Raw genomic sequence first — 27,080 nt, 5'->3', positions numbered from 1 at the left:
ATAATTAGGAATCATTTTACAAAAAGTAGACTACATTTCATGTAGGCTACTTATTATAACATTTGTGTCGGTTTGGTCACTTGGCTGCTACTTATAAAGGTCCAATCGATGCATTGCTGATCATGGTTTCGACTCAAGAATCGATACAGTATCTGCCCTTTCCAGTGAATACAAGAACGTGCAGTAATCTCAGACAATTTAATTGAAATATTTTAACCAAATCCACAAATTCGTTTGAAGAACCAAATTAGCCAGATATCAGTTATCATGATTAGAAGATCTGGCATATCAAATCATCTCAGATGTCCTATTAAGCAAGGTACGAAGAATGGACCCCTGATATATCAAACAGCTTTAACATCTCATGTAAACTCTATCTCCTAATCCCCTAACTAACTATATCCCTAAACACAACCCTCACAGAAAACTTTGTGTTTTTAGTTTTACATTTAAAAATAAAAATAAATGTTTATTAAATTTAGTATGATATTTTCACACAAACAAAAAATTACTGGTACTACTATCTTTGTAGGGACATTTGGTCCCCACAACGGAGGGTTTACCAGGACCACACACACACACACACACACACACACACACACACACACACAGCAGCAGGCAGGACGTAGAGCTTGACATCATTTCTCCTCAGTTCATTGCAAGACGTAGTTCTGCGTGTTAGTTTCCCACATTCGAGCCGAGAACAAGGTGGTAAGTAGCCTAAACTTATCCCGCTTTCTAGACGACAGCATGTGATATTATACTAAAACCTGTTTAAACTTTATCAAGCTCGATTTGAATAGGCTACGTGATGAGAGAAAGCGGTCTCAGAGTTAACGGAGTTAAGCTGAACTGCCATCTCAAAACTTGTTCTTTTTTCGAAGGTAACCCACACGTTTAGCCAATGCAATGCTAATCAATCTAATTTTACTAAACAGCAGGTTATAGTTACAATATGTATTTTGAGTTGAACACGATTGCACGAGTTTTCACCTCGAAGATTAACTTGAGCTGAACTTAAAGTGGAAACAGTCCGAACGGTTTGACTCTTTGATAACTTATCCATGTTTGTTCAACTTAAACTGTTACTCTACTATCCTTAATTGTCCGTTAGATGTACGGATAGCTACTTGTAACGTTTTCGTTTGAATGTAGCTAAACCTGGCTCAAAAGAACGTAAGCTTCCTACCTTAGTTTTTTGGCATGTAATCGGCGTTCAAGCGTTTGACTACGCGACCCATATGATGCCCAAAATGCTGTCGAGTGACTAAAAATGCACCAGTTGTTTAGATTATATGGTTTTAGTCTTTACCAGTTATAATTACTTATTACTCTAGTGTGGAATAACTTTCAGTTTGTGTGTAAATGAATATTGTCAGATTGGATTGTTTCGTATTACGAGACGTTTAGGGTTAGCCTACGAGACCCAATTCATCCCATACATTTTTGCCTCGATGGTCGAAATGCGGATAATTTTATTGAGTAAAAAATTCGGTTTATTTAACCAGAGATCTAGTCTGTGTGACTTAGTTGGTAGCAACTGTCAAAAACCGCAAATAGGTTTCTGAGGAAAGTGCCGTGCTACCATAAAAAGTGAAATTATTAAACTGCAGCACAGCAGTGTGGGTACAAATGTTTACAGTAAAAAAACTGTACATTACTGTAAGAATTCAGGGATTATGTTACAAACATGTTGGTGACCGCATATTTTAGAGTTCTTAACTGTCATTAAATTATATAGTGCAACATAAAACATTCTAATGATGTACATAAAAGATTAAAAAAAGTGTTTACTTTACAACTGTGATGGTTCATGGATTCTGGGAATGTCCATTTCCATTGAATTAACTTAAATTAAATAACATTATTCAAATGAAATATGTAACTTTTTTCAAAATTAACAAAAATGTAAATCAATACATCAATCCTTCTTCTAAAAGCCAATTCGTGTTGCTATTTTAAACCTGTCGGGATGGTTTTTGCATACATTTGCATACATATGTAGGCTACATCACTAACCTGTGCATGTCTTGTCATACTCGTAAATAGAGAAACTTTGCTCCGGCTATTTTGACGCATATATGGTGTGTGTGTGAGTGAGTGGCATAGGTTAGTTGTCACAATGAGTGAGAAAGGTTGACATGGAGCACGCTAAATATCGAACCTCCGGGGAATCTCCCGTTTTTTAAAAACTGTGAAGAGAGGAGAGTCTGCTGGCAAAAAGAGAACACGACGGAGCTCGTAATAAAACTGGAATCAACATTGACTTGGCTTTTCGGAGATTGCAAGAACTGGGTGATTTGTAATGTTGGTAAAACATAGCGAAGATGGCGCTTTTATTACTCAACAGGCGAGTAAGGTTTTTATTGAACAGATAAATTGCCATATCTTGCTCTCTAACGGAGTCCATTGTTACGCATTATGTATTGTGAAAGGTAATTTCATTATGGTTGTTTTATCTGTGCAGGATTTAATTTTTAATGAAGAACCGTGTCTATTAATAGGCATAGTTAAAGTAACGTCTTCAGATACTGTAGTCAGCTTCAGATCCTTTCCATCTAAACTGGTTATATCTCTCTTAAAGGGATAGTTCACCCAAAAAATTTAAAATCTGTCATCATTTACCACTGACCTGTATGAGTTTCTTTCTTTTGTTGAACACAAAAGAAGGTATTTTGAAGAATGTTGGTAACCAGACAGTTAATTGTAGCCATAGACTTCTATAATTTAACATTTTTCAAAATACCTTTTGTGTTCAACAGAAGAAAGAAACTCATACAGATTTGAAACAACTTGAGGGTGAGTAAATGATGACAGAACACATTTTTTTGGGTGAACTATCCCTTTAAGTGTTTGAGTGATCTAAACCATATATTTCCACAATTTTCATACAATTTATGAAGTAGACATCCTATTCAGAAGTAGTGTTGCAAGTTTGGCAGATTTTGATATGAATTCAACCTCTAAGAAACACATAAAAATAACACGTATGTGCGTTATAGCTCGCTGCCACATCACAAATGGTGAATCTGTTTTTTTCTTTTATAGTTAAAACATTTTCAGACCTTTTTTTTCTAAAATAATTGAATGTATGCTATCTTTTGAACTCTTGCCATTAAAAAAAACTGAGGTTTCTACCCTTCTTTCATGATTTTTCATGTTCATTGTTATTTCAAAATAAAGGTCTGAACACGCCTTAGGAGTATGAAAATATTCTTGTTGCAAATTGATGAATTACGGCTCCTCTGTAATCTATATTGAAAATCAGTCACCAAATATAGAAACTAGAGATTGTAAGCTTTCAAATGATATAAAGTTTGTCAAGATTAGTTTAGGTTTAGGATATTACTGTTTTAAATCTGTAATGGATTTGGGCCCGCCGGTGACACTTGATTGGTTAAGCCTAGTAATGAATGTCTTATGAGCAATAGGGCCAAAAGATACGTATACCTTTAACCATAACTTAATTTTACAATAGGCCTATTTTATGTGAAAGTGTACATACTGGCCTAAGGTACGATAATTCATACTTTTTACTTCTAAAAACAATATACTAAAATTACATAAATTGTCAATTATAATAGTAATTTTACTGTATAAGATAAGGATAAGAGTACAGTTAAACATGTAACATGTTTTTATAGTAGCATTTTTACATTTTCTAGTCAAATGTACATATTTTACAGTGTAGCTGGTCATGTTTCTTAAGCTTAGTTTTAGAGGTTAGTTTTAGAGGTTTTAGAGGTAGAGTTCACTAAGGGGAAAGGAAATGAGAGGGCCCCCTTGTTTTGCATTTTGAAAGATATTTTGGCTATCAGAGAGGCCGATAAGTGGGCTATGCTTGGAGTTATATAGTGGGGGTGGGGGATTGTATCTCTCATTTTGAGGAAACCACACACATCTTCAAAACAGTGAGGCAGAGATCAAGTAGTGTGAAACCGCCAAAAACCCCTTCCCTTAGCAGTCCACTCCACACCTCACTTGAAACTCTCACTGTAGTGTTAACATGGCCTGACTCTTTAACATGCCCTGAGCAAAACAAGCCTCTTACGCCTCTGCAAGTTAAAAAGCTCTGGCTGGCATCCAAGGCAAATCTATTCAGCACCTCAGCAGTTTTGATCGCTGTTTCGTAATTGCTCATTTTTGCCTGACTTTGTTTCTGGTGTTCGTCAATGAATAGGAAACAAAAATGGAAAATCTCAGACACTGTTGATGTTTGGTTAACACAGAAGAACATGTTTCTTTAAACAGTTTGGGTAAATCAAAGTGGCTGTAATCATTGCTTCCAGTGTTGACGTGTTTTTTTAGGTTGGCTGTAACTAACGTTGACACGATAGTGACATATGCGCCACAATATTCAGATTATCAGTAAGATATATATATATTTGTCATACGCAAGAGTTTGTCAGGAGTTAACATTTTAAATGCCCAGTTCGGTGAAGCAAAACACGATCAGATGACTGGTATCTGTTATAAAATAACACTATTATTATTAATATATATATTTGTATTATTATTATACATTTTAATATACATTATATATTTAATTTTTATTTTATATTTCAAGATAACTATACATAAACCATGGCAGAAAGTTTCAATATTTTTGCACAAAAAAAAAAATATATATATATATATATAATTTAAATAGCTTTTCTAATGCTCTGTTTTGCTTATATTATATTATATTATGGATTGCTATATATTTTGCATTAAAAGCAGCTTGTGTTGGGGTAAAGACTGTTAATTAAAATACTTTAATGTTCTCAAAACTCATAAGACTCATTAACAAAGGCCGCAATGCATTGTTAGCCTTTATTAACTAACATTTGCTTGCTGTATGGTTCTCTTCCAAACCCAGAGCGTACCTCAAGGCTCACACAGAAAGTTTGGACAGGAGTCCTGTGAAAAGGGGGTCCCTTTTGCTGAGTAAAGGGCACATTTCAATGAGCAATCAAATCTGAATAGTTTGGCAGACATTGAGGAGCCTCTTGTTTCAGTAATGTGAGAATCCCACTGGCTCTGGTGTTTTACATATTGGTATGCAAATGAATTAGCGCAGTCAGGGTGTTTCCCTTGATGCAGCAGAATAGCTGTCCCAATAAAAAACACTCAGGAGCTTTTCGTAGTTGTATTTTATCTGTTCTTTGACCATGCAAAGCCAGATTAGGCAGCAGTGTTGAGCCATGGTAACTTGGCAGTCATAAGAAACCTTGTTATCTTAAAAAAAAAAAACATTACACAACACAGGCTGCCCATGTACCAGGCCCAGAGCAAATATTACTTTGGCTTAATACACTTAAATCCACTTGTATGGAAACTAATATGTCTTTCTTACAGCTGTTGTAATTTTGTAGTCTTTTGATTAGTGTTCTGAATGAACCGCTTGTTTCTCAGCTTAAGCGAATGAGAACGTTCTGGATTCATCAGCCCAGGATTGGCTATACTTAAAGCTTCCTTGCGTTGCTTTTGAGATTAGTTCACTTTGAGTAATGAACGGTGGGGGAGACTCACTTTGCTGACTAGGTAGATTTGGCTGCGCTGGCCAGAGATGTAATTCTGTTTGGTCTGTAGTGAGACAGCTGTCTGGCAGGGAGAGACGGTTCTTCTGAATCAGCTGAACGTCAGCTGATCTCACATCCCCCACTCCATTACCAGCGTCTCCCTGCTCCGCCGGACACCGATCCCTAACAGATGAGGAAAGTCCTGGACTTCCTGTTTCTCATATTGGATCAAATTTCAGCTTTGCTCTGCGGTCACATTGGCTGTCGTTTCTGGGATAGCTTTTTGTGTGTGTTTTTAAAAAGTAAAGCGACTGTTCCAAGGATGTTTGTTAAGGACTTCAAGTAGGCTATTTAAGTAACATGCATCAAGTCTAGAGCTCTACACTTGGAATTGTGGGAGTAGCTGTGTTTGACACTCATCAATCTAAAGATGGATTTGCTGCATTGATGTGATTGGTCCAACGCAGTCAGTGGTGCTTCTGCTTTATTTATGTAGTTGTTATTTATGTACCGTGGATGTGGTGGGAGTGTGAACGAGGTTCAGACACATTTTTGCAGACTCGAGAGGCAACAGTTGTGACCTTTCTTCAACTTCCTCTTTGTATTTCGGAGTGCTCTCCAATGTGTTTTTGAAGAGTAAATAGACACAGACAACGTTCCATCCTTTCTTCCTTTTAGGTCAGTTCATCATGATTGAACATAAAAACATGATTTTGAAGAAAAAAACAGGCGAAATTATTCTTTCTTTTTAGCACTGCCTCAAAGAATGAGTTTCCTCAGTTTTAGGAGTTTAGGGATAGATCACACTAATTCTGTCATTGTTTACTCACCCTCACCCTCAAAACTCGGGTTACAAGGGTGTTGTTCTGTGGAACACAAAAGAAGAACTGAAATACATGCAGTTTCAATAAATGTGTACTGTAGCTTCAAAAATTATCCAGAAAAACTTAAAAAGTAGTGTCTTCAGTGCTATATTTTAAGTCTTCTGGTGGTTTTATGTGAGGAAGTGACTAAACTTTAAGTTGTTATTCACATGACATAATGGAAAAATATCTCAAAATGTTGATGTTCTTGTGTGTTTTTCAGGAGCTTTGGCAGCACTGGGTGTTCGCAGTGGAATGAAACATGAGCAGAGGCGCCTACAGCTGTACAGACAGGAAGTGAAGCTGCCTCATCTCCGACTCGTTTCCTTCACTGTATTGAACATTAAGAAACAGTTTGACTCATTTTAGTGTGTTTCACCATGAGGCCTTGTGCTTTGGTTTTAAAAACTCATGACAGGATGGGCAGATAGAACAAGGCCATAATGGACGATCCTGGATTGAAGATCTTGTCATTTTCCACCTCAGATGCCTTTTTTTTTTGTAAAGCAACTCATCATACACCATAAAGGCCACAATCCATTTGGCAGGAACAAGCCAAGCCAGAAGTAAATGCATGTTACAGCGGCGGTTCCTTTAAATCTTTTCCTCTGGAAAATCCACCCCAAGGTTTAGTTTGTTTTAGCCATGATGTTGAGAAGAAAACTGTACTTAGGTGTTTTGCTAGGTGCTATTTTGTTTTTAATGATAGCTGCTCACACCATTCAGAAGGCCGGCATTGTGCCCATCACAGTTTTACCCTCTCACCACAATGTCAAGATACCAACAATGAACCAGACACAGTTACATCCTATCACCGAGCCAAGACGAGGTCATTCCTGTAGCTGTACATCCTGTATAGCAGACGCGGGTGTGTCAATGTGGTTTGACCAACACTATGATCATAAACAGAAACCTTACCTCACCGGCAGACACGATGACATAGATCTGCCCTCTCTGAAGTGGTGGCTGGTAAGAAGCAGATTATTTTGATTCAGATGGTTTAAAGAGGCCATATTATGCTCTTTTATAAAGTCTTGATTTTGTTTACGGGGTCTACTACAAAAGCACTTTATTTTAAAAACACATTATTTTTCACATATTTTACATTATTGCAGCACCTCTCTTTTCCAGTCTGTCAGGAACACTCTGGGTTGCGTTTCCCATACAATGGCGTAACTTTCTGCTTAACTACCATAGAGCGATGCATCGTTGAAGACATCAACTAGCTAGTCACGACTGTTTCCTGAAACCAAAGTCGCAAATTTGACGTTCAACCATGTTGGTTAATGATGTCACGCAGGTAGAGTAATAACTTCTTTTAATGAATCCTTTTGAGATTGAATTAATGCCAGATGTTTTGCTATACATTACAGACATGGCATCTGAGGACTAATTATTATTTTATTTCCAGATTCAATCATAGGCTCTTTCTTTCGTGCTAAAACGCGTTCGCACATGCACACTCTTCAAAAATGGTGCTTTAAATCTCTTGACTAACTAAAAGACGTGAATGAAATTTGTAGATATTCTAAATGCCTGAATGCCAGCTTGCTTATTTTGCTCAAGATAAGGATTTAAGTCCACATGTCAAGCAAACAAGAAACTGTGCTTCTAACCACAGGTCGAGATCTGTCATTTTAACCACATAACTTTGTGATGCTGTTTGCAAATGTTTGTTGGAACTATGGTTTCAGGAAGCAGACTCGTTGAACTGTGCTGATAATGACAGAACTTGCGACTAGTTAGCTAACAATGCTTTTGTGAAACTCACCATTGTTTGCTTTCCTGTAGCTCAAACAGTAAGGCAAGGCAAGGCAAGTTTATTTATATAGCACATTTCATACACAATGGTAATTCAAAGTGCTTTACATAGAAGAAATTAAAATAATCAAAAGAAATGAGAATAATTAAAACAGTTTAGAATAAAAAATTAAATAAAATACAGTGCAAACAGTCGGACACACAGTGGCACAGTGCTCATTCAGTAAATGCTAAGCTAAACAGATGTGTTTTGAATATGGATTTGAATGTGGCTACTGTAGGAGCACACCTGATCTCTTCTGGAAGCTGGTTCCAGCTGCGGCTGGCATAATAGCTAAAAGCGGACTCTCCTTGCTTTGAGTGAACCCTTGGTATTTCTAGTTGATGTGATCCTAATGATCTGAGTGATCTGTTGGGTTTATATTCGGTTTATATTGGGTTTATATTACAGTAGATCGTTGACACTTGCAAACGCCAAGGTCATGGGTTCGATTCCCAGGGAAAGCAAGAACTGATAAGAATGTAAATGTGTACCTTGAAAAGCAATGCAAGTCGCTTTGGGTAAAAGCGTCTGCTATATGTAAATGTTTAGTTCTGGGCTGCGTTCAACCCCGACAAAAAGTTACAAAACGTCTTTTAAACGAAAACGGTGGTGCGTTGAACACCCTGTTCTGAGGACGCAAGAGTTGCAACTATGGCAGCTGAGAAGGCCATTCTTTGTGATCTTTTTGAAGAATTTTCGGAGCCTGATGAAATAAATACGTGTTTAATACTGCAAAATACGCTCGATGTTACAGTTACTGCCCTTGCCGTCCAGAATAAGAGAACATCCCAATCGATTTAAGGGTTTTTGTAGAAAATGTGGTTCCTAATTATTGTGATCCTACATTTGCCTTGCATTTCAGGATGAAAAGACAAACATGTCTTCTATCTTCAATTGTTGCGTACTTGTATACCGAGCTGCAGCGGACACATTTGTAAACGACTTTACTTGGACCCTTTGTGCGAGTTGTCTCTTTAGTACTGTGTGGTTTATATTCATGTTGCTGTTGATTGTGCTGACATTTTTTTGACACCCACCAACCAAGAGAAAACGTATCTCAAACCCCAATGCACACTTTTTCCAGGAAACATGTCGTTCAACTCGGAAACCGAAACTGGTTTGAGCTTGAACGTGCCCCTGGTAATTACATGATATTCGGATTAATTAACCAAATAATTCACATAATTCAAAGACATTTTTATAATCCAATACATATCTTTGGCTACGGCATTGCTGCAGTGTCTCGTCTTTAGAGGTGACATAATGGCTTGAAACCTCTGCATTGTTCCATTTTGTTTGCAAAACTCTATGGACACTATGAGAGTACATCCTAATTTATGTATACAGTACAAATATTGTTCATGTGCTGTCCTATTCTATAATGTGCTAGTAGTTATCACAAATTCCTTATTTCACCAGAATGATACTGCTGTGGTAGCCGGCCCATGTCTCCACTGACTTGGGAGTTGAGCAACAACAGAACTGCCTACATTACTACATTACCTACCCATAAACAATCATGGTATATACTGTATAAAACACTTAATACATTGACAGACACTGAATTAAATTAATTACTTTAATTACTGAATGAATGAACATAAAAAGATTGAATAACTGAGACAAGTCAAAGACAGACAAGTTTCACAGACATTTGATGAACTAAAATGGCATAATGAGTCCCTGAAGAAGTCAATATCAAAAGTGGCCACCAGCTAATTTAAGTTCTACAGGACCTCTCGTCCTCATGGACTGCCCCAGATTTGGCTGTTCTTGCTGTGAGATGTTACAACGACGCAGAAGTATAAGGCTATGTTTACACGGAAACGATCTGAAGAGAAAACGCAAAAGTGGCGTTGCGTTATCACTTTTTATTCTGCGTTTAGACGAGCGTTATGGGGGGGAAAGCTGCGTGCATATGGGGACGCAAAAGTGTGTGAAATTCAATGTAGTATGCACTCCAGGCAGCTAGGTGGCAATGTGAAGCACTGAAAGTGAAAGAGACGCTGACACAGTTTTTCATGTTTAATACGGTAAAGCTGCTGCTTTAACCCTCGGTGCTCTTCGCGTGTCGCTCAAAAATGACAGATTTTTTTTTTTTTGTCAATGAAATTAATGCTATATTTTAGTTTGATAATGTTTTGTTATTTTCCTGTACTGGCGCATGCCTGTGACGTAAACACGTACGGGACGCCTTCACTGTCTAGCAGACTTTTGCGTTTATTACCCTTTAGACGGGAACGCGATGGTGGAGCGTTTTTAAGATTTCCACTCTGGAGGGTGGTTTCACTTTTTTGCGTTTTTAAGCCCCAAAAACGCTGTCGCCGTGTAAACGAAAAGCACAAAATATTTTTATGTTTTTACCAGCGAGCGTTCTCGTGTAAACAGGGCCTAAATGAAAACCAACGCGTAGCCTACAGTGTAGAGGCTCCGGTGTAGGTCCGACGCAGAAGTATAAATCAGCCTTTAGGTGTCTCACATTGCAGTTTATTGCTCTGTCCACATCTGCAGGTCTCATGCCTTCCTGCAGGTGGACTAAACTAAAGCATGTCCACGCAAGAGATCAGGGACCCTGGGCGTCTTTTTTCTGTTGTTTTTTCAGTGTCAGTAAAAAAGGTCTCTTTAGTGTCCCAAGTTATTGGAAATGTGACTTTGTCTACCGCCTGTAAACTGTTAGTGTCTTAAGGACTGTCCCACAGGTGCACATGCAATCATTTTGTTTTTTGTAGCTTTGGTTGCATCAGTTTAGACAGTCGTTTCAAATGTAACCACGTGCAACAGGGCCAGATTGCAGTGTTGCCAAGTCTGGGTTTTCCCCGGGTATTGGGCTACTTTTACACTGTTTCTGCGAGTAGTTTTTCAAGTCCACTGGTTAAAGTGACCCAACACCATAACTTCCCCTTACCCCCCGGAGCGCGATTGGACCAGTTTTTTTGCCTTGATTGGGATAGTTTTTATGATCAATTGGGCGGCTATTGTTGTGCAGACCTGGCAACCCTGCCAGATTGGGCACCAGCTCCCTGTTGGGGGTGAAGGGTGACCATATGATCAGATAAATATGTGATCATTTCGGCAAAAAACTCAATTCAATATGTAGATATAGCTCAACAGGATCTGTTTTCCAATTTCTGCAATGAGTGGGACAATTAATGTTGGATTTGTTCCTTGACTCATTTGCTAGTCTCTAGACAGCCATTGGCCTTTCTAAGCTAGAGACAGAAAAGCTCTTGGGATTCTCAGGCATGCCTCTGAAGTCATAGCTGTAGATATCATTTTCATTTCCCTTTTCTGGCACACGGACACGTCAGGGAAAGACAACAGCTGGTGTGTTCATTCCAGACCATCTCAAGTTCACTTACTACCATCATATCTGCCAAACATCATTAAAGTGATGGCTGTGGATCCCAGAGTCATTATCTGGTTTCCTTAAACAAAAAAGTAATTTTCCCTTGGGAACAAGGGCACAAATAGGCCCTTCAGCCCAGCCATGTGTTTCAGTAAGGTTTAATTTAGCCTAATTAAAGGCTTTCAGACCTTTGCAGGCAATGGCACTAAGAGTGCACTCAGATAAGCCTGAAATTGGTTTGCCTGAAGTGTCTTGAGTTTCCATGGCACATAGAAACGTTCGCAGCATTTTTAATCATGCATTAAGAAATACAATAACACCAAAGACCATTGCTGGGATAGTCATATTTTCTTTAAACATTAAAGATGTAGTGATTAGTAGTGATAAAAAATATTATTTAAATGTTGAGGTTCAGCTCTATAATTTTTATTAATGCTATTGCTTTGCAGTCTTTGCAGTCATCTGATGGAACGATCGAGGATGTCACCAAGAAGATGTTTAAGATAATTTCCCCTCCACCTAAAGACAAAATTCCACGGCAAAACCAGTGCCGGAAATGTGCAGTTGTTGGAAACTCAGGCAATCTGTCGAAGTCCAAAAACGGAGCCTTGATAGATTCCCATTCAGCTGTTTTTAGGTGTGTTTTCTGCTCTTTATGTGTCTAGTCTAAATACAGTAGTCAACATTTGAAATCAAAGCTGTTCTAAGACAAGAACTGGTATTGTTCAAAATTCATGTATAACTTTGATGAAAGGTTTTGATCCGCTTCAAATGTTGACCAATGTAGTTCACCCAAAAATGAAAATTCATCAATACAACACAAGAAAGATATTTTAAAAATATTATTTTTGTCCCTACTATGATAGTCAATGGGGCCCAAAAATGTTTACCCCCTTAATGCTTATTGTAAAGACAAAACAACATTGAGAACATTTTCAAAATATTTTCGTTAAAAATCCTTTCACATTTCAACCACATTAAGGAATTAAAATGTAAATTCTGGTTCATGTTGACTTTAAAGGTGTCTAAGAGAGAAACCTGAAGGAAAAAAAATAGATTTTTATTTTAAGTAGCCAATAAGTGCTTTTTTTTTACTAATGCATTTCCACTGGAATATTCCACAGAATGAATAAGGCCGTAACTGTGGGTTATGAAGAGGATGTTGGAAATCGAACCACCCACCACTTCCTGTACCCAGAGAGTGCGATCGATCTGAGACCTGGTGTCCATCTCGTCCTTCTTCCTTTCAAATTGAAAGACATGCAGTGGTTGTCCAGCGCCCTTTCCACAGGAGAGATCAAAATGTACCTCAAAATATTTCAGAAAATTGTGCAACATAGTTTTTAATTTAACTAAAATGACTCTAAAACTGACTATAAAATTGTTTGTATATCCTGAACAGGACGTACATGAGAGTGAAAAATCTTGTAAAAGCTGACAAAGACAAGGTGAGTGTAAATCATGCTAAAGCTTGAAAATCCATAAACGCATCCATCTGTTAAGCCTAACTTTACCATCTATGTGTGCCGCCCAGGTGATGGTTGTAAATCCAGCCTTTTTTAAGTACACACATGACAAATGGACAGAGCGTCATGGAAGGTATCCGTCCACTGGGATAGTAGCCATTATATTTGCTTTGCATCTTTGTGATGAGGTTTGTATTTCTATTTAAAGCCAAGATAATCAATTCTGTCACAATGATTTCAATCATGATGTTCAATCTCAACAGGTGTCAGTGTTTGGATATGGGGCAGACAAGCAAGGAAACTGGCACCACTATTGGGAGAACAACAGATACGCAGGTGCCTTTCGAAAGACTGGCGTCCACAACGCGGATTTCGAGACTGAGATCATTCATAGGCTCAGCACAGAGGGCAAAATCAAACTGTACAGATGAGCCTGTAATTGTGGCCTTTATTGACTCAGTAATGCTCAGTGCCATGTAAATGCCAGGCCAGGACTTGCACTGCAGCCGTATGGAAGCCAAAGAGACGCAGATCTGTGATCCACCCTACCATTAACTGACCACTGTGAACTGCACTGAACCAAACCCACAGACATCAAGCTGTAGTCCTAAGACCAAAAGAACTCCTCCTGTTCTCTAACAGCATTTTACGTGCCTGAAGAAAAAGACAGATGTTGCCTTCCTCCCCAGTCGGGCATTGAAACGTTGAAGAAGATAAACAGTAAGCAAATTGGCTTGATCTAAGCCTCCTTATATACTTCTTTCTTATTCAAGCTGACTAGCCTCACACAGTGTCTGCACTGCAAATGTGAAAATTGTGACAAAACTAGATGGGTTTCGCGTATAATCGACAAAGCTGTCTAAACTGCAAGAAAGATGTTGATCATCAGCTCCATTCACTTGCAGATGTTATAAAAAGCCAGTTTTCAGGGCATTAAAGCCTTAAAGTCAACATGAAGCATCATTTGCATCCCACTTTTCCTAACAAAATATCCAATGAAGAAAAAAAGGGCGTAATTGATTGGATCGTAATAAGTGGGTGTTAAATGGGTCCTATTATGCCTTTTTACAAAGTGTTGATTTTATTTTGGGGGTGTACTAGAATATGTTTTAATGCTTGATTGTTAAAAAAAACATTCTTTTTCACATATTTTACATTATTACAGCTTCTCTCTCCCCAGTCTGGTTGAACGCGTTGTTTTCGATGAAGCCCCTCCTTCCAAAATACGAAATGTGCTGTGATTGGTTAGCTGGCCTAGTGTGTTGTGATTGGCAGCACTTAGCGCATGTTCGGAAAATGTCCTGCCCCTTCGTAACCGCAAGCTCTACTAAGATGTAAATATTAACGATGGCATCAGTTTCAAACCATTTCAAGCCCGATTCAGACCCTGACAATGTTAACAATCAAGAGGATTGTGCAGAACAGATTTCAAGCATGGACTTAGCAAGCACGGATTTCACAAGACGTTTCAGAGTGGTATGTTTTTTGTGTCATTTTCTTATAGATACGATGTAATCCACCATTTAATCATATTTGTCGGAAATCTATGGTAATACAAATAGTAATCGATCACAAAATCATGGATAATTTTCTAAGGGGCGGTGAACGTTGGGGTTCAAACATTAGACCCCATTTAATAAATAAAAAAATATTTTTTGTGTTCCGCAGTAGGGTTGTCAAATGTACAGGTTCAAGTCAGTACTAAAATATAGAAGTATTGGGTATTTTCTTTACCCGCTGATAGGCGCTTTTAAACACTTTTGTTCATCTTTTTTCGAGCGCTCTGAGCATCAAAGGTTTCAAAGAAAAGGCATCAAAGAAAAAAAATGTAAGTACTTAATTTAACAGTTTTTACTCTGGTACTGAAATTGGTACAAAGAACTACAACATTTTACTTGTATTGGTACTGAATACTAAAATGTTGGTACTGCGACAACCCTATTCTGTAGAAGAAGAAAACAGGCATACTGGGAATGACATGAGGAACAGTAAATAATGACAATTCAAGAACATTCATTCTTGGGGGAACTAAAGTACATAAGATATGATTCAATTTCATGTTGACTTTAAACTTTAACCTGCCGTGCATTAAATCATTTTAGATTGTAAGGTTGTGGATTATAAGGTTTCAAAAGATTGAATAAGCAATAAACACATTTTTTTAAAAGCATAAATGATAGCGTATTAAGACGTTCACAAATGTTATTTTAGATTTCACATCAGACAATTACAGATGCACTGACATTGTTCAAGTCACCACACATTTCCTGCATTGATATTTGAAGGACTCTTCTAACCTTAAAGTTCTCTTCTAATTTAACCATACTGCCAATGAAATCACCTAATTCTACACAAAACACGTGCTGGGAGATGTATATCACACAGAGCTGTGAAAGCATTCTAGATTGTAGTTGAGAGTGTGGAGTTTCCTATGGGAGCGTTATTCATGCGTTATGTGTTTAATAGCATTATATACCTTTAGACCAAAGCCGTCCCTAAAGTGATGCATCTGGTCTCAGTGGCCTTAAAATGACCCGTTGGCACTCATACAACAGCCAGTCTTGTGATTCACAGTTCTGGATATAGCAAATGCTGTACTTTCATACATGTTTGATTCATTATCTTTTATTCCTGAAATACAATTGATCTCTGTATTTTTGTAGTTGAAATTACTGGTGGTAGATGTTCTGTGTTTTTTTTTTCTTTCCCCTTTTCTAGTTTGCATAATTGTGAACTTTAAGGACTGTGACAAGGTTGAAACTTGAGCTGTAATTTCGATGTTTGTTGCCAAGTATTACCACACGTGTGTTTGTTCTGTGGTTTTATGTTCTTGAATGTATTTTGGCTCTGCGTTGCTTCATGTCAGTCAGTGGCTATCAAAGTTTACAGAGTTTTCATGGAAAGGAGAGTCACAGAAAAACTGAAAATACACAAACACTCAAATCAGGACATTGAAGGTTTAAGAGTTTGGACAAAATTCAGTTTTAATCTAATTAGAAACAAAACCAAAACATAAACAATAAAAATTATTTGAATTCAAAAGTCACAGTTTAGGGCATCCTGCACAGTACTAAAAAAATATTTGCGAATTTTGCATAAATAAAAATACAGAAAATCATACAAGGTTTTTTTTTTATTTTTTTTATGAGATACACAATACATACATATCTCACAACACCCTAGTTCCCTTTCGAAGGGAACTCGACAATACGTCATCGACGCTTTGGGGAACGCCTCAGGCGTGACAGGTGTCTGAAATCACAATCAAATCACGGCAATCACATTGACCGGCGACAGCCCGTGAATCATTACGTGAATGATTAACGTGCGACCTGGAAGTATATAAGGGCGCCTTGCAAACATGACAAACCATCTTTTCGTCTTCAGGGACTGTTTTGTCTGTAACCGCTTTTGAAAATCAGGTATTTATGAAATGCACTGAGAAGGCTGAGTGTTTTCAACTGTGCTTTTTCTGTCTGGGAAGGAAGAGCGCGCACAGGCAGTTCTTGAGGGAACTGCCTGTACAATTGCGAGCGTTTTTCTTTGAGAACGCTCCGATCTCGTCTGACCCTCTCCTTGAGAGAAGAGGGCTCAGCGTCTGGGTGTAAAAAAAAAAAAAAAAAGGGGATCCCAGATGAAGCCCGCCGATCGCCTTGAGAGGGGTATAATCCTCTCAAGCGATGCGGCGGCTGACGAGATTAAGCAGTGAGTGCTTTTCCGGACAAACAGGAGATGGCTGATGAGGGTGGTGATAATCAATCTTCTCAGCCACCCTGCCCCGTGTATGCTGAACTGGTGGTTTTATGGTAACGTTGGGGGAAAAATCGCTCACTATGAGAGCGTTTTTTCCCCAGTCATAAAACCACTAGCTCAGGTGAGCCTTTCATTTCTTCCCGATCTACTGAGATCGAGAGGACATGGAAGAACCCATACTCTGCCCGTGTCCACCGACATCAGCGGGCTAGTCTCACTGATGTTGAGGTGATAGGAGAGCATGGGTATGTGTCGATGCCGCCCATTGACGAGACGTTTGCAACTATCTCGTGTCTGGACAGGCGTCTACACTGAGAGCTCAAACCCTGCCAGTTGAATGGCAGAGCATACACGCCAGCGGGTCAGGCCGGTGCTACCCTGCACATCATGGCGGTGTTGCAGGTACACCAGGCCAATCTGCTGGGGGATCTCGTCCAGGGGGTGGGGCCCCTGAGGCGGTTACTGAGCTGCGCCACGGAGTGAACCTGGCCGACATCGGGGAGAAGAGAGAAAGTCTTTCTCCTCGATTCGCCCTCGCCCTCTGAGCTTTTTGGCACCTCTGTGTAGGCGGTGGCTGGAAAGTTCAGAGAGGCGAGGGCGCGCTCAGCTGTATTAGGACAAATACATACCGCTGAGATCCGTATCCACACCCAGACAGACGGGAGGGCCTGGCCCATCATGGTCCGGGGACCTTAGACAGGGCCAGAGAGCCAGTGTCGCCTCTCGTGCGCCTCCTCCGTGGAGGAGTAGATCGCTGTAGAGGTGCAACTCCCGCAAGAAGAGGGATCTGAGGTGGTGATCCAGCACGATTGCACACAGCATCGGCATGGATCACCTCCCCCTGAGGGCGTGATTATATCTTAGCCCTCTCCTCTCTTCCCCGACTCCCCAGACGCTTTCTACATCAGGCCTGAGGCTGGGCTCATGGTTAGAACAATGTTCTGTTGGCCTGCCTCTGCTTGGTTAGGAGAGTGCCTCTTTCAGGCATGTAAAGGTGGTAGACCCCATGTTCATAAAGAACTGTCTGGTAAGTCTTCACTTCGCACGCCGCAGGTGAGCTGAGTGGTCTTCTTTAAGAGTAATTTTATGTGCAACTAACACTAAAATGTATCTCTCTACAGACCTCGTTCCCTGTATAGAGCTATGGGGTCATGTAAGGTACATTTTTGGATTATTAGGGCCCTGAAGTCCCCCTTTAGGTGGCTAGAACGACTATCTTAGCCCTCGGGCTGTTAGCCACCTCAGGGTAGAGTAGTTGGTCTCCCTCCCATAGGATTTTCATCTTGGAGTATAGACTGACGCTAGTGCTTCAGATAGATCTTATGTCCGGTCCATGGGACCGTCTGACTTCCTTCCTGAGTACATCGCCCCCTTGAGCTCTGTTTGGGTTTGCAGTGGGCTGAGCGATTCTGCAGCCAGTTGTATGAAATAATAACTATTTTTCTAGTAAGGCTGTGGCTCCTCTGAGCCCTCAGGTAGATCTATGCTTGCAGGCTGGCCCTCACCAGGGCCGCCTCTGTAGCTGGCCTAGGCTGTGCCAGGGATAGTGGAGGCGCTCTGCTTAAGCATTTCTGCCTCTGAACCTTCACTTTGTGAATATAGGTTCCTAGCATCCCTGTATGACAGCCTCCTCCAATGGGAGTCGTTAGGCCAAGGCCCGCCCCCTTCTCTGCATTCTGGGGCGACAAGTGTAATGCAGCGTGGTGCAGAGGCATGGTTTATAAAGATCCTGGGTTAGGCCTCAAATAGGCCTCCCCGGTACAATGTGTCTTTATTGAGCAGGGTTAGGCCGCCTTTCGCCTCACGAAGAGGCTGGGTCTGTCTGCCCGACCCTGCCGTGCAGAACTAGCATACGGATATGGGCTGCCAGTATAGGCTTTACTCACCTCGCTGAGCTACTGCTCGAGCGTCGGGTTGTAGGTGGTTGGCTCACAAACAAGCCCCACTCCCCTAGGTTGGGCACAGATACTTTTTCTGTCACCCCTAGAGCCACTGGCGGGCCCGCACCCTGGTAAACCTCAGGGTGAGGTGGAGAGTATTCCCCTGTGATACAGGGCAGGTCTGAGTCCTTCACTTTCAGTTCTGTATTATCCTACCTCGCACCACTATGGCTCGGGCTGAGCGGAAAGTTCTAGCCTTCACTTCTTTTTTGGTCGAAGTACGCTCCCCTGAAGCCAGAGCATTGCCATGAGCTGACGCCCATGCTTACAGATGGTAGGCCCCTGGCTCTGGGGCCTCCATTGAGGCAGAGTGGCGTATGTTGTACTCCCCTTGCTCAAAGGGTGCTAGCGCTTTTGCTGAGTACACTGCCATGGGCAATGTGATTAGGTACCAGAATGCTGTAGGCGCTGTGTAAACAGCTTATCTGCCAACGAAGGCTGCGCCATTAGGTAGTAGGCCTCAGCAGGCCTCCTGTATGGGCAGCCCCCAAGTGGGCGCTGTAGGCCAGCTCACTTCAAAAAAAGTGTTGCTGGCCTTGGTGGTTCGGGCAGTTGACTCACTGATGGGTAGTAGGCCCTAAACAGGCCTCCTCGGAAGTGAGTCCCAACATTGTGGGACTTACTTGTTGGTGTGGTATGATTCCCAACAGTGTACCTTTGGAACAGATTGACTTGCTGTCAGCTAGTAGGCCCAACCAGGCCTCCCTGATAGGCGAGTCCCCAGTGGGCTGGCCTTAGCAGGCCGCCTTCGAACCGTCACCCAGATTCAGGGCTCATAGCTACCAGTTGTTTAAGATTACTTTCAGGTAGTAGGCCTCCTCAGGCCTCCCTGAAGGTGAATTCCCACTTACGGTGGCTATCAGGTAGTAGGCCTTACCAGGCCTTCCTGTAGGCAAGCCCAAAGGACAGGCAACTGGACAGCTAGCCTGACCTACTATCAGGTAGTAGGCCTCACCGGGCCTCCCTGAAGGCATGTTCTCACGTAATGTGATTATCAGGTGGTAGGCCGCTAACCGGGCCTCCCTGAATGTGAGCTCCCAAGTATTGTGGCTGTCAGGTAGTAGGCCTCACCAGGCCTCCCTGAAGGTAGTTCCCACATACTGTGGTTATCAGGTTACAGGCCTCACCAGGCCTTCCTGGTCATGAGCTCCCACATGCTGGGGTTATCAGGTAGTAGGCCTCACCAGGCCTCCCTGAAGGTGAGTTCCCTCATACTGTGGTTATCAGGTTACAGGCCTCACCAGGCCTTCCTGGTTATGAGTCTCCACATGTCAGGTTACGGGCCTCACCCAGCCTTCCTGAATGTGGGCTCCCACATATTGTGGTTATTAGGTTACAGGCCTCATCCGGCCTTCCTGGTTTTGAGCTCCCACACACTGTGGTCGCTAGGTTACAGGCCTCACCAGGCCTTCCTGGTCATGAGAGCTCCCACATACTGGGGTTATCAGGTGACAGGCCTCACCAGGCCTTCCTGGTTATGAGCTCCCACATACTGTGGTTATCAGGTTACAGGCCTCACCAGGCCTTCCTGGTTATGAGCTCCCACATACTGTGGTCATCAGGTTACAGGCCTCACCAGGCCTTCCTGGTTATGAGCTCCCACATACTGTGGTTATCAGGTTACAGGCCTCACTAGGCCTTCCTGGTCATAAGAGCTCCCACATACTGGAGTTATCAGGTTACAGGCCTCACCAGGCCTTCCTGGTTATGAGCTCCCACATACTGGGGTTATCAGGTTACAGGCCTCACCAGGCCTTCCTGAATATGAGCTCCCACATACTTGGTTATCAGGTAGTAGGCCTCCAGGCCTCCCTGTGAGTGGTTCCCCAACCATGCTGGGTTCTGGAAGCTAGTGGCCGCCTGCTATCAGTTCAGCTGGCCTTATTAGGCCGTTGCTAAAAGCGAGCTTGTGCCCTGGCTCAACTAAAGTGTTCATCCTCTGCTTCTGGTTCCCTCCGGGAACTTCTTACTCTGCCTACAGCCTGGTTTCCTACAAGTCGGTCCATTGCTCCCCTCACTGAGGGTCTCTATGAGTGTTTGGACTCCTGAGTCTGGTCAGACGGTCGTAGGCCTCTCGTGAGGCCTCCCAGTTAGATCAGCCCCTAGGCCTTCACAGGCCTCCTCAGTGTTTCAAACACAAACACTGGGTAGATCCATGGATCGAGTAGATAAACTCCCCTCTCTAGCAAGGGTTGTAAAGCACTATGCTGAGTCATACTCTCCGGGATATCCCGTCTCTGAGATCCGGGCTGAGGGTTCACTGCCAGCTTCGCAGTCCCTCGGGTTGGATGCCTTACCTAAGGCAAATGTCCAGAGGCTCTGTCTCCAGACAGACAGGAACTTGGCCAGACTGAAGTGTCCGACGTAGTGACACCAGGTCAGGCCGTCCTGGTGGCATTTCGGGCGGTATATTCCCCCGAATAGTGACTGGCTGGGGTTCCCTCGGGTTCCCTAGCCACATTCCCTAGAAGGGACCCCTTCTAAATTGAAGTTGTGGTCCTAGGCCTTTGAGCAGGCCCAGGTAGGCCTTCGGATTACATATTTGGAGTTCCTCCTGTTAGGCTTATAGCTTGGGCTATGACCGTAGGGAATGCTGTCACTGACAGCCCAGTGTGACCTGAGGGTGAGTGGTTCTTGCATTTCATTTGAATTTGCTGGTTCTGACAGTTGTCACTGCCTCCTGGCATGCACTCCCCTCAGCATGGCGGAGTGGGTATTTCGTTCCCCAAAGCGTCGATGACGTATTGTCGAGTTCCCTTCGAAAGGGAACGTCTCAGGTTACAACTGTAACCTTTGTTCCCTGAGAACAGGGAACGAGACAATACGTCTCCCTGCCATGCCTCGGGGCCTGCCTACCAAACAGTCCCTTCAGACGAAGGATGATTTGTCATGTTTGCAAGGCGCCCTTATATACTTCCAGGTCGCACGTTAATCATTCACGTAATGATTCACGGGCTGTCGCCGGTCAATGTGATTGCCGTGATTTGATTGTGATTTCAGACACCTGTCACGCCTGAGGCGTTCCCCAAAGCGTCGATGACGTATTGTCTCGTTCCCTGTTCTCAGGGAACAAAGGTTACAGTTGTAACCTGAGACGTTTTCCATTCAGGTTCATTAACAAATAAAAAGCAAATGCTGAAACCACATTTTCAACTTGTACTGTAATACATGACTGTGTATATACAAGATCCTCTGATCCAAGTAGTGAAATAGAATTAAAATGGAATATTTATTCCACCTCCCTGCTGGAATAATTATCTAGGAGGAGTCTGAGATATTGAGCAATACAGTCAAGAAAAGTTGTGGCCAAATGACTTTTTATCGATTTGTTTACATCTCATATATTCAAACAACATGTGACCGCAGATGTAATATTCCCTGGGTGTGACATAATTTGAAAAAATGTTTTCTGCCACAAGTAGTTCTGTACTCTAAAGCACTTTAAGAAGTTAGTACGTGTTCAAAGACTGTCCAGCTGAATGTGATGGTTTGATCCCATTGTAATGGCCAAATTGTGTGGTGTGTGCACATCTTTGTAAGCTTCTGTGTTCATTATGTTTTGTGTGAACCTGTGATTAATCTGTGGTCCGTTTTCAATAAACCACTTACTTAACCATTTTTTTCAGTTATTATTTTTATCTGACGTTACCGAAACAATGGTATTTAACCCAAAATCAAAAGAAAATTCCTTTTGGAATAAAGACGTTTTAGGACCATTAAGGTTTTATGAAAACATTTTTTTTATTCTGGGATATATATATTGAAATTATTTTTAAAGCACTTTTTATGCTAAAAAACATCATTTTATTATTGAAACTAGTATTTTTGTGCCATTTATGTAACAAAATACTGTACAGTATTTAATAAAGAGAATAATGAATGATAACAAATATCATTCAAAATTATAATAGAATTAAAAATAACTGAGAATTTGGGGGGGAAGTGTGCTAAATTATTGAGACAATGTCACAATACAAATATTCTTGGTATATAGAAAAACTTTATTTTCTTTTAAATGTAAGTGAAATATGACCTGAATGTGCTATTCACCCAAGCACCATGGTTACCCAGTCATGGAGAATTGTGCTTTTAAGCCGTCTCCATTTCTTAGCAACACAATCTCGACATTACACTTCCTCAATACAATTCTGTGACCCGACATAAATGATTACTCGCATTCGAGTTCAGTTCAATGTAACAAATGACATGCGGTTCATGCTGTGTGTGCTTTTGGTGCAGTTTTAGGATGGTACATTTTACTCATCGAGTGTTCGGTTAGGATGGATCATGGGGCATGATTCTCATGTCTGAAGGACCTGAACAACCACAAACTAGGAGTATTTTTGTCCACAGCACAACTCGTTCCACATATCCCATCTCTCCTGGCGCTTTGACTGCTGCTTTGTCATGTTGATTCTTCATTACCGATGGTTCTGTGGGTAGACTTCAAGCCCCTCATTTCCCAGGGTGCTTTGGCAGTAAAGTCAACCGTGCTATGATTTCAGATCCTGGCCGGCTTCATTCGGTGAGCATAGAGACAAACGATGCTGGAAATAAGCCCGTTCTGTCTGGCTGTCCCTCGATGTAGCCATGCTGAAAGGAAGATATTACTGGCTCTGGTTAGAGTCATCAAAAGGAAGGATGAGAAATTCAATTAAATGAAAGGGCGGCGCATGACAACATTTTGAAGAAATAATGTCATAAACACGGGCTGCGCTTCCTGACTGAATGAAAATGAAAAAAGCAATGCTGAGAACACAGAAGATGCAGGATGTTTAAAAAAAAAAAATACAATTCACGATCCATTTCACTTTCAAAGCTCTTTCCTGCATCGCTCTATGAATCTATAAGAAATGTATTCTTTTGATGGGACATCCAGAGGCTATTTTTCCTATAGAAGCATCTGCAGGATATTAGACAAGCCCGCTGGAGACATGGGCGGCTCTCTGACTCAGAATAAAACATGGACCCTGAGAGCTCTGCTCTGATCACTTCCATCTGCTCCCATGGGATTGTGGGATAGATCTGCACACACAGCATGACTGTAAAAGGCTAACAAGAACCCTGCCGCCTCCTCATCAAAACCATCTTTAACCGTAACAAGGCTTTCAAGCCATTTATCACAGCGATACTTCAAAGGGCCGAAAACAACTGAGAATTAAGTAGAAAACTCAAAAACGTAATGTAAACCAAGAAAGCACAATAGAGCTGTTCATCTAGAAAGAATTATTATGTCAAAGATTCCCTCAGGATTCTGCCATGGGTTTTTAAATAACGGTTTTGGATTTTCTGTGGTTACCTGAAGATACTTACATGTTTGTTCTACAACATAAATTACACATAGTCATTCAAGCATTCATTTTAAAAACCTTATGTTGAACTACATTTTTTAAGTTTTTTGGTAAAAAGCTGAAGTAGCCAAACATACAATATAAATATTGGATAAATTTAAACTTAAATGTAAACTAGTGAAAGAAACAGAAATAACGAAGTATAAGCTGAAGTACTAAAATAACTGAAATAAATAAAGCTATATAAAAATAGATACAAAAGAACATAAAATGAAAATATAAAAGCTAAATATTAATAAATACTATAATAGTATATAAGTAATACTAAAATAACAGTGTAGCGATATATACCGTAAGCAACTTGCCTTTAAAAAGCACACAACGGTTTTAAAATACACGTTATTTATGTAATTTATGTTGTTGAGCTAAACAGAAAAGTTTCTTATAATAATTTTGCCCACAGAGCTTTTTTTCTCATATACTAAAAACAATATCAGACATTCCCAAGGGAACCCATGGCAAATTAGCCTTCCGGATTGGCCTTAAAATTGACGTTATGACTTAACAGTTCTCTGGAATGCTTGAATCTGATTGGTCAATTGCACTATTCTGCAAATATTTTCGTATAATGACCACTAAACTTTAAAAATGACCGCAGTCCCAGGAAATGAATTGCCTACATAGCTGTGCTAGTTTCGTGTCTTTCACGCTCTCTTTCAAATTGGTTTCAAATCAGTTGTTCTTTTGTTCTTATACTCACCCACCAATCAGCATCGTCCTCTCCGAGTACCACCAGAACGTCACCCTCATTGAAGGTGAGCTCATCGTGATGATCTGCCACACAGTCATACATGGCCTTCACACGCCTCAGCTTCGACTTCATCTAAACACAAGAACAAAAAAATAAAAAACTGCATCATGTGGCTTCTTACTAATATTGCTTTCCTTTAAAACTGTCAATTTGTTGAAGGGAAAACCTCAAGTATGAGAAACATGTCAAGAAACGCCTGTGTCTTTCCAACAGCCAAAAACACAAATAAGCAATAAAATACCATTCCTCTAGACCATGCAGAGAAAACCAGCTCATGAATTCCCACATGGAAACAAGCTGGTTTAAGCCGGTTTGATGCTCGGAAGGCCAGCAGAGCACAGACATAAAACAGCTGGTGAAGCTAGTTTTCTAAAGAAATTTATACTTTTATTTATTATTTAACAGAAAGATGCGATAAAGTGATCAAAAGTGATAAATACATAAAGACATTCACAAACGTTTACAAACGTTTCTATTTCAAATAAATGCTGTTCTTTTCAACTTTCTATTTATCAAAGAATCCTGAAAATGTATCATGGCATGTAATTGCCATGTTTTTGCACATTGCTAGCATGAATTAGCACATTGCTAACATGTTTTAACACATTGTTAACAGTAATTAGCACGTTTTTGCACATAGCATGAATTAGCTAATTGTTAGCATGATTTGGCATGTTGCCAGCTAGACTGGAGTAATGATGTTGAAAATTCAGCTTTACCGTCACAGGAATGAATTACATTTTAAAATATGTTCAAATAGAAACCAACTATTTTAAATTGTAATAATATTTACTGTGTTTTTGATCAAATAAATGCAGCTTGGTGAGCATAAGAGACTTCTTTCAAAAACATTTAAATTCCGAACCAAATTACATGGTCAAATTAGGGATCTTGCTCAGATTTTTCTTCTGAGGGAAAAGACCTGTAAGAAATCAGATTTTCCTCTGAAGACATTTCTCACCAAAGTTTTTCTGGGCAGTGGGTGAGGAGCAGTGTGGCAGGAGGAAGAGGAGCTTCCGTTAGTCTCCAGGCTAAAGGAGCGGGGGGAGGTGGGAGACAACCCCGGGGTGTGACGTCCAGCACTGCTGATGGGTTGTGGGGTTTGGTACAGAAAGTGAGACGAGCTGCTTTCCCCATCTGCTCGAAAGCCTGCTGAGAGAGAGATTACAGCCACAACGCATTGTAACAAAAAACATGGGCCGAGATAAGCAAAACTACTTTTTTAAAATATAATGGAGAGACAACCGGACAGATAAAGCATTACCTCGTTCTGGTAGCTCAGATAAGGAGTTGAGAGTGGATGTCGTGTATTTGGGAGAACCTGAGCTGAAACAAAAAGTCTTACGATCAGTATGTTAGTTTGTGAACTTTAAGTGAAATTATGATGGTGTAGCCCAGTAGTTTTAGTAGATGGTTTGTATGCATCTGATTTTTAATTTTTTTTGAAGAAATGTATACTTTTATTCAGTAAGGATGCATTAAATTGTTCAAAAGTCACAGTAAAGAAATGTTTGAGTTTTACTAAACAGGACAACCGTTAATAACAATAATTGATGGTAATAATAAAATTTTGAATTATATTAAAATATAATATTAAAAAATCATTTGTAATTCTATTTTATACTATTTTACTGTGTTTTTGCTGAAATCAAATGTGCTTTGGTGAGCATAAGATACTTCTTTCAAAAACATAAAAAAAAAAAAAAAAAAAATCGTACAGACCCCAAACTTTTGAACGGCAGTGTATTCACTTTAAGATTAATAATGATTATTCATGTTTAATATTTGTATTTCTCAGTAAAAGTTACCAGCCAAATTCTGTTCCTTTACTTTCCGAATTTTAGTGACATTTGGCACTTTCTTAGGTCACTTAGCATTTGCATAATGACCATTTGTCAACTTTTAATACAAAACTGAGTTTTGTTAGGGGGTATTCCAGCAAATAGCCAAGAGAGGTCAGCATTTGTGGCTCCAAAAAGCACTTACACACACTTCTGGAAAGGTGAGTCTGGACCACCGAAGCTTAACGGACATGAAGGTACTCCATAATCTGGAAAAAGAAAGTAACGACAGAAAGAAAACATATTCATGTAAGTCGATGAGCTTAAATATTGAAACAAATATTTTGTTAACACTACAATAAGGTTTCATTAGTTAACATGAACTAAGAATAAACAGTACGTCTACAGCATTTATTAAGATCATGTTCATTTCAACATTTACTGGTACATATTTAAAAACTGTTTTTTACATGATGTGTAACAATGTGTGTTTAGAGTTTATGTCCAACTTTGCATAAAGA

The 27,080-nt window shown here is 40.5% G+C and overlaps 2 protein-coding genes across 5 annotated transcripts in view; one reads left to right on the top strand and one right to left on the bottom strand.

Moving 5' to 3' along the window:
- Window positions 1-604: 604 nt before the first annotated feature.
- On the top strand, window positions 605-22,409 carry st3gal8 (ST3 beta-galactoside alpha-2,3-sialyltransferase 8). The gene is made up of 8 exons (XM_079596664.1): window positions 605-711; window positions 6,591-7,336; window positions 11,967-12,154; window positions 12,642-12,821; window positions 12,920-12,965; window positions 13,052-13,171; window positions 13,247-16,165; window positions 21,771-22,409. The coding sequence occupies exons 2-7, from the start codon at window positions 7,013-7,015 to the stop codon at window positions 13,412-13,414; spliced, it is 1,026 nt and encodes a 341-aa protein (XP_079452790.1). The 5' UTR covers window positions 605-711; window positions 6,591-7,012; the 3' UTR covers window positions 13,415-16,165; window positions 21,771-22,409.
- A 21-nt stretch (window positions 22,410-22,430) lies between these two features.
- Window positions 22,431-27,080, bottom strand: part of unm_sa1614 (un-named sa1614) — a 39,859-nt gene continuing 35,209 nt past the window's right edge. Inside the window, exons 24-28 of one of the 4 annotated variants that reach the window (XM_079596660.1) lie at window positions 26,765-26,828; window positions 26,043-26,104; window positions 25,740-25,930; window positions 24,728-24,850; window positions 22,431-23,269 (exon numbers count right to left, since the gene is read on the bottom strand). In XM_079596660.1, the coding sequence (XP_079452786.1) occupies window positions 23,195-23,269; window positions 24,728-24,850; window positions 25,740-25,930; window positions 26,043-26,104; window positions 26,765-26,828 (515 nt within the window). In that variant the 3' untranslated portion in view covers window positions 22,431-23,194. Of the gene's footprint in view, window positions 23,293-23,456; window positions 24,851-25,739; window positions 25,931-26,042; window positions 26,105-26,764; window positions 26,829-27,080 lie in introns of those variants that run through there. The other 3 variants (XM_079596661.1, XM_079596663.1, XM_079596662.1) reach the window with 3 other exon arrangements.

Source organism: Phoxinus phoxinus (genome assembly GCF_949152265.1).
Source record: "Phoxinus phoxinus genome assembly, chromosome: 22".
Classification (NCBI taxonomy): Eukaryota; Metazoa; Chordata; class Actinopteri; order Cypriniformes; family Leuciscidae; genus Phoxinus; species Phoxinus phoxinus.
This window is presented reverse-complemented; position numbering and strand designations above follow the sequence as displayed.

Excerpts from the sequence above, each read along its gene's own strand:
- st3gal8 (XM_079596664.1), top strand. The coding sequence starts at position 7,013 with ATGATGTTGAGAAGAAAACTGTACTTAGGTGTTTTGCTAGGTGCTATT. Across the intron at positions 12,155-12,641 it reads TCCCATTCAGCTGTTTTTAG|AATGAATAAGGCCGTAACTG; the intron begins GTGTGTTTTCTG and ends AATATTCCACAG. Across the intron at positions 13,172-13,246 it reads CTTTGCATCTTTGTGATGAG|GTGTCAGTGTTTGGATATGG; the intron begins GTTTGTATTTCT and ends CAATCTCAACAG.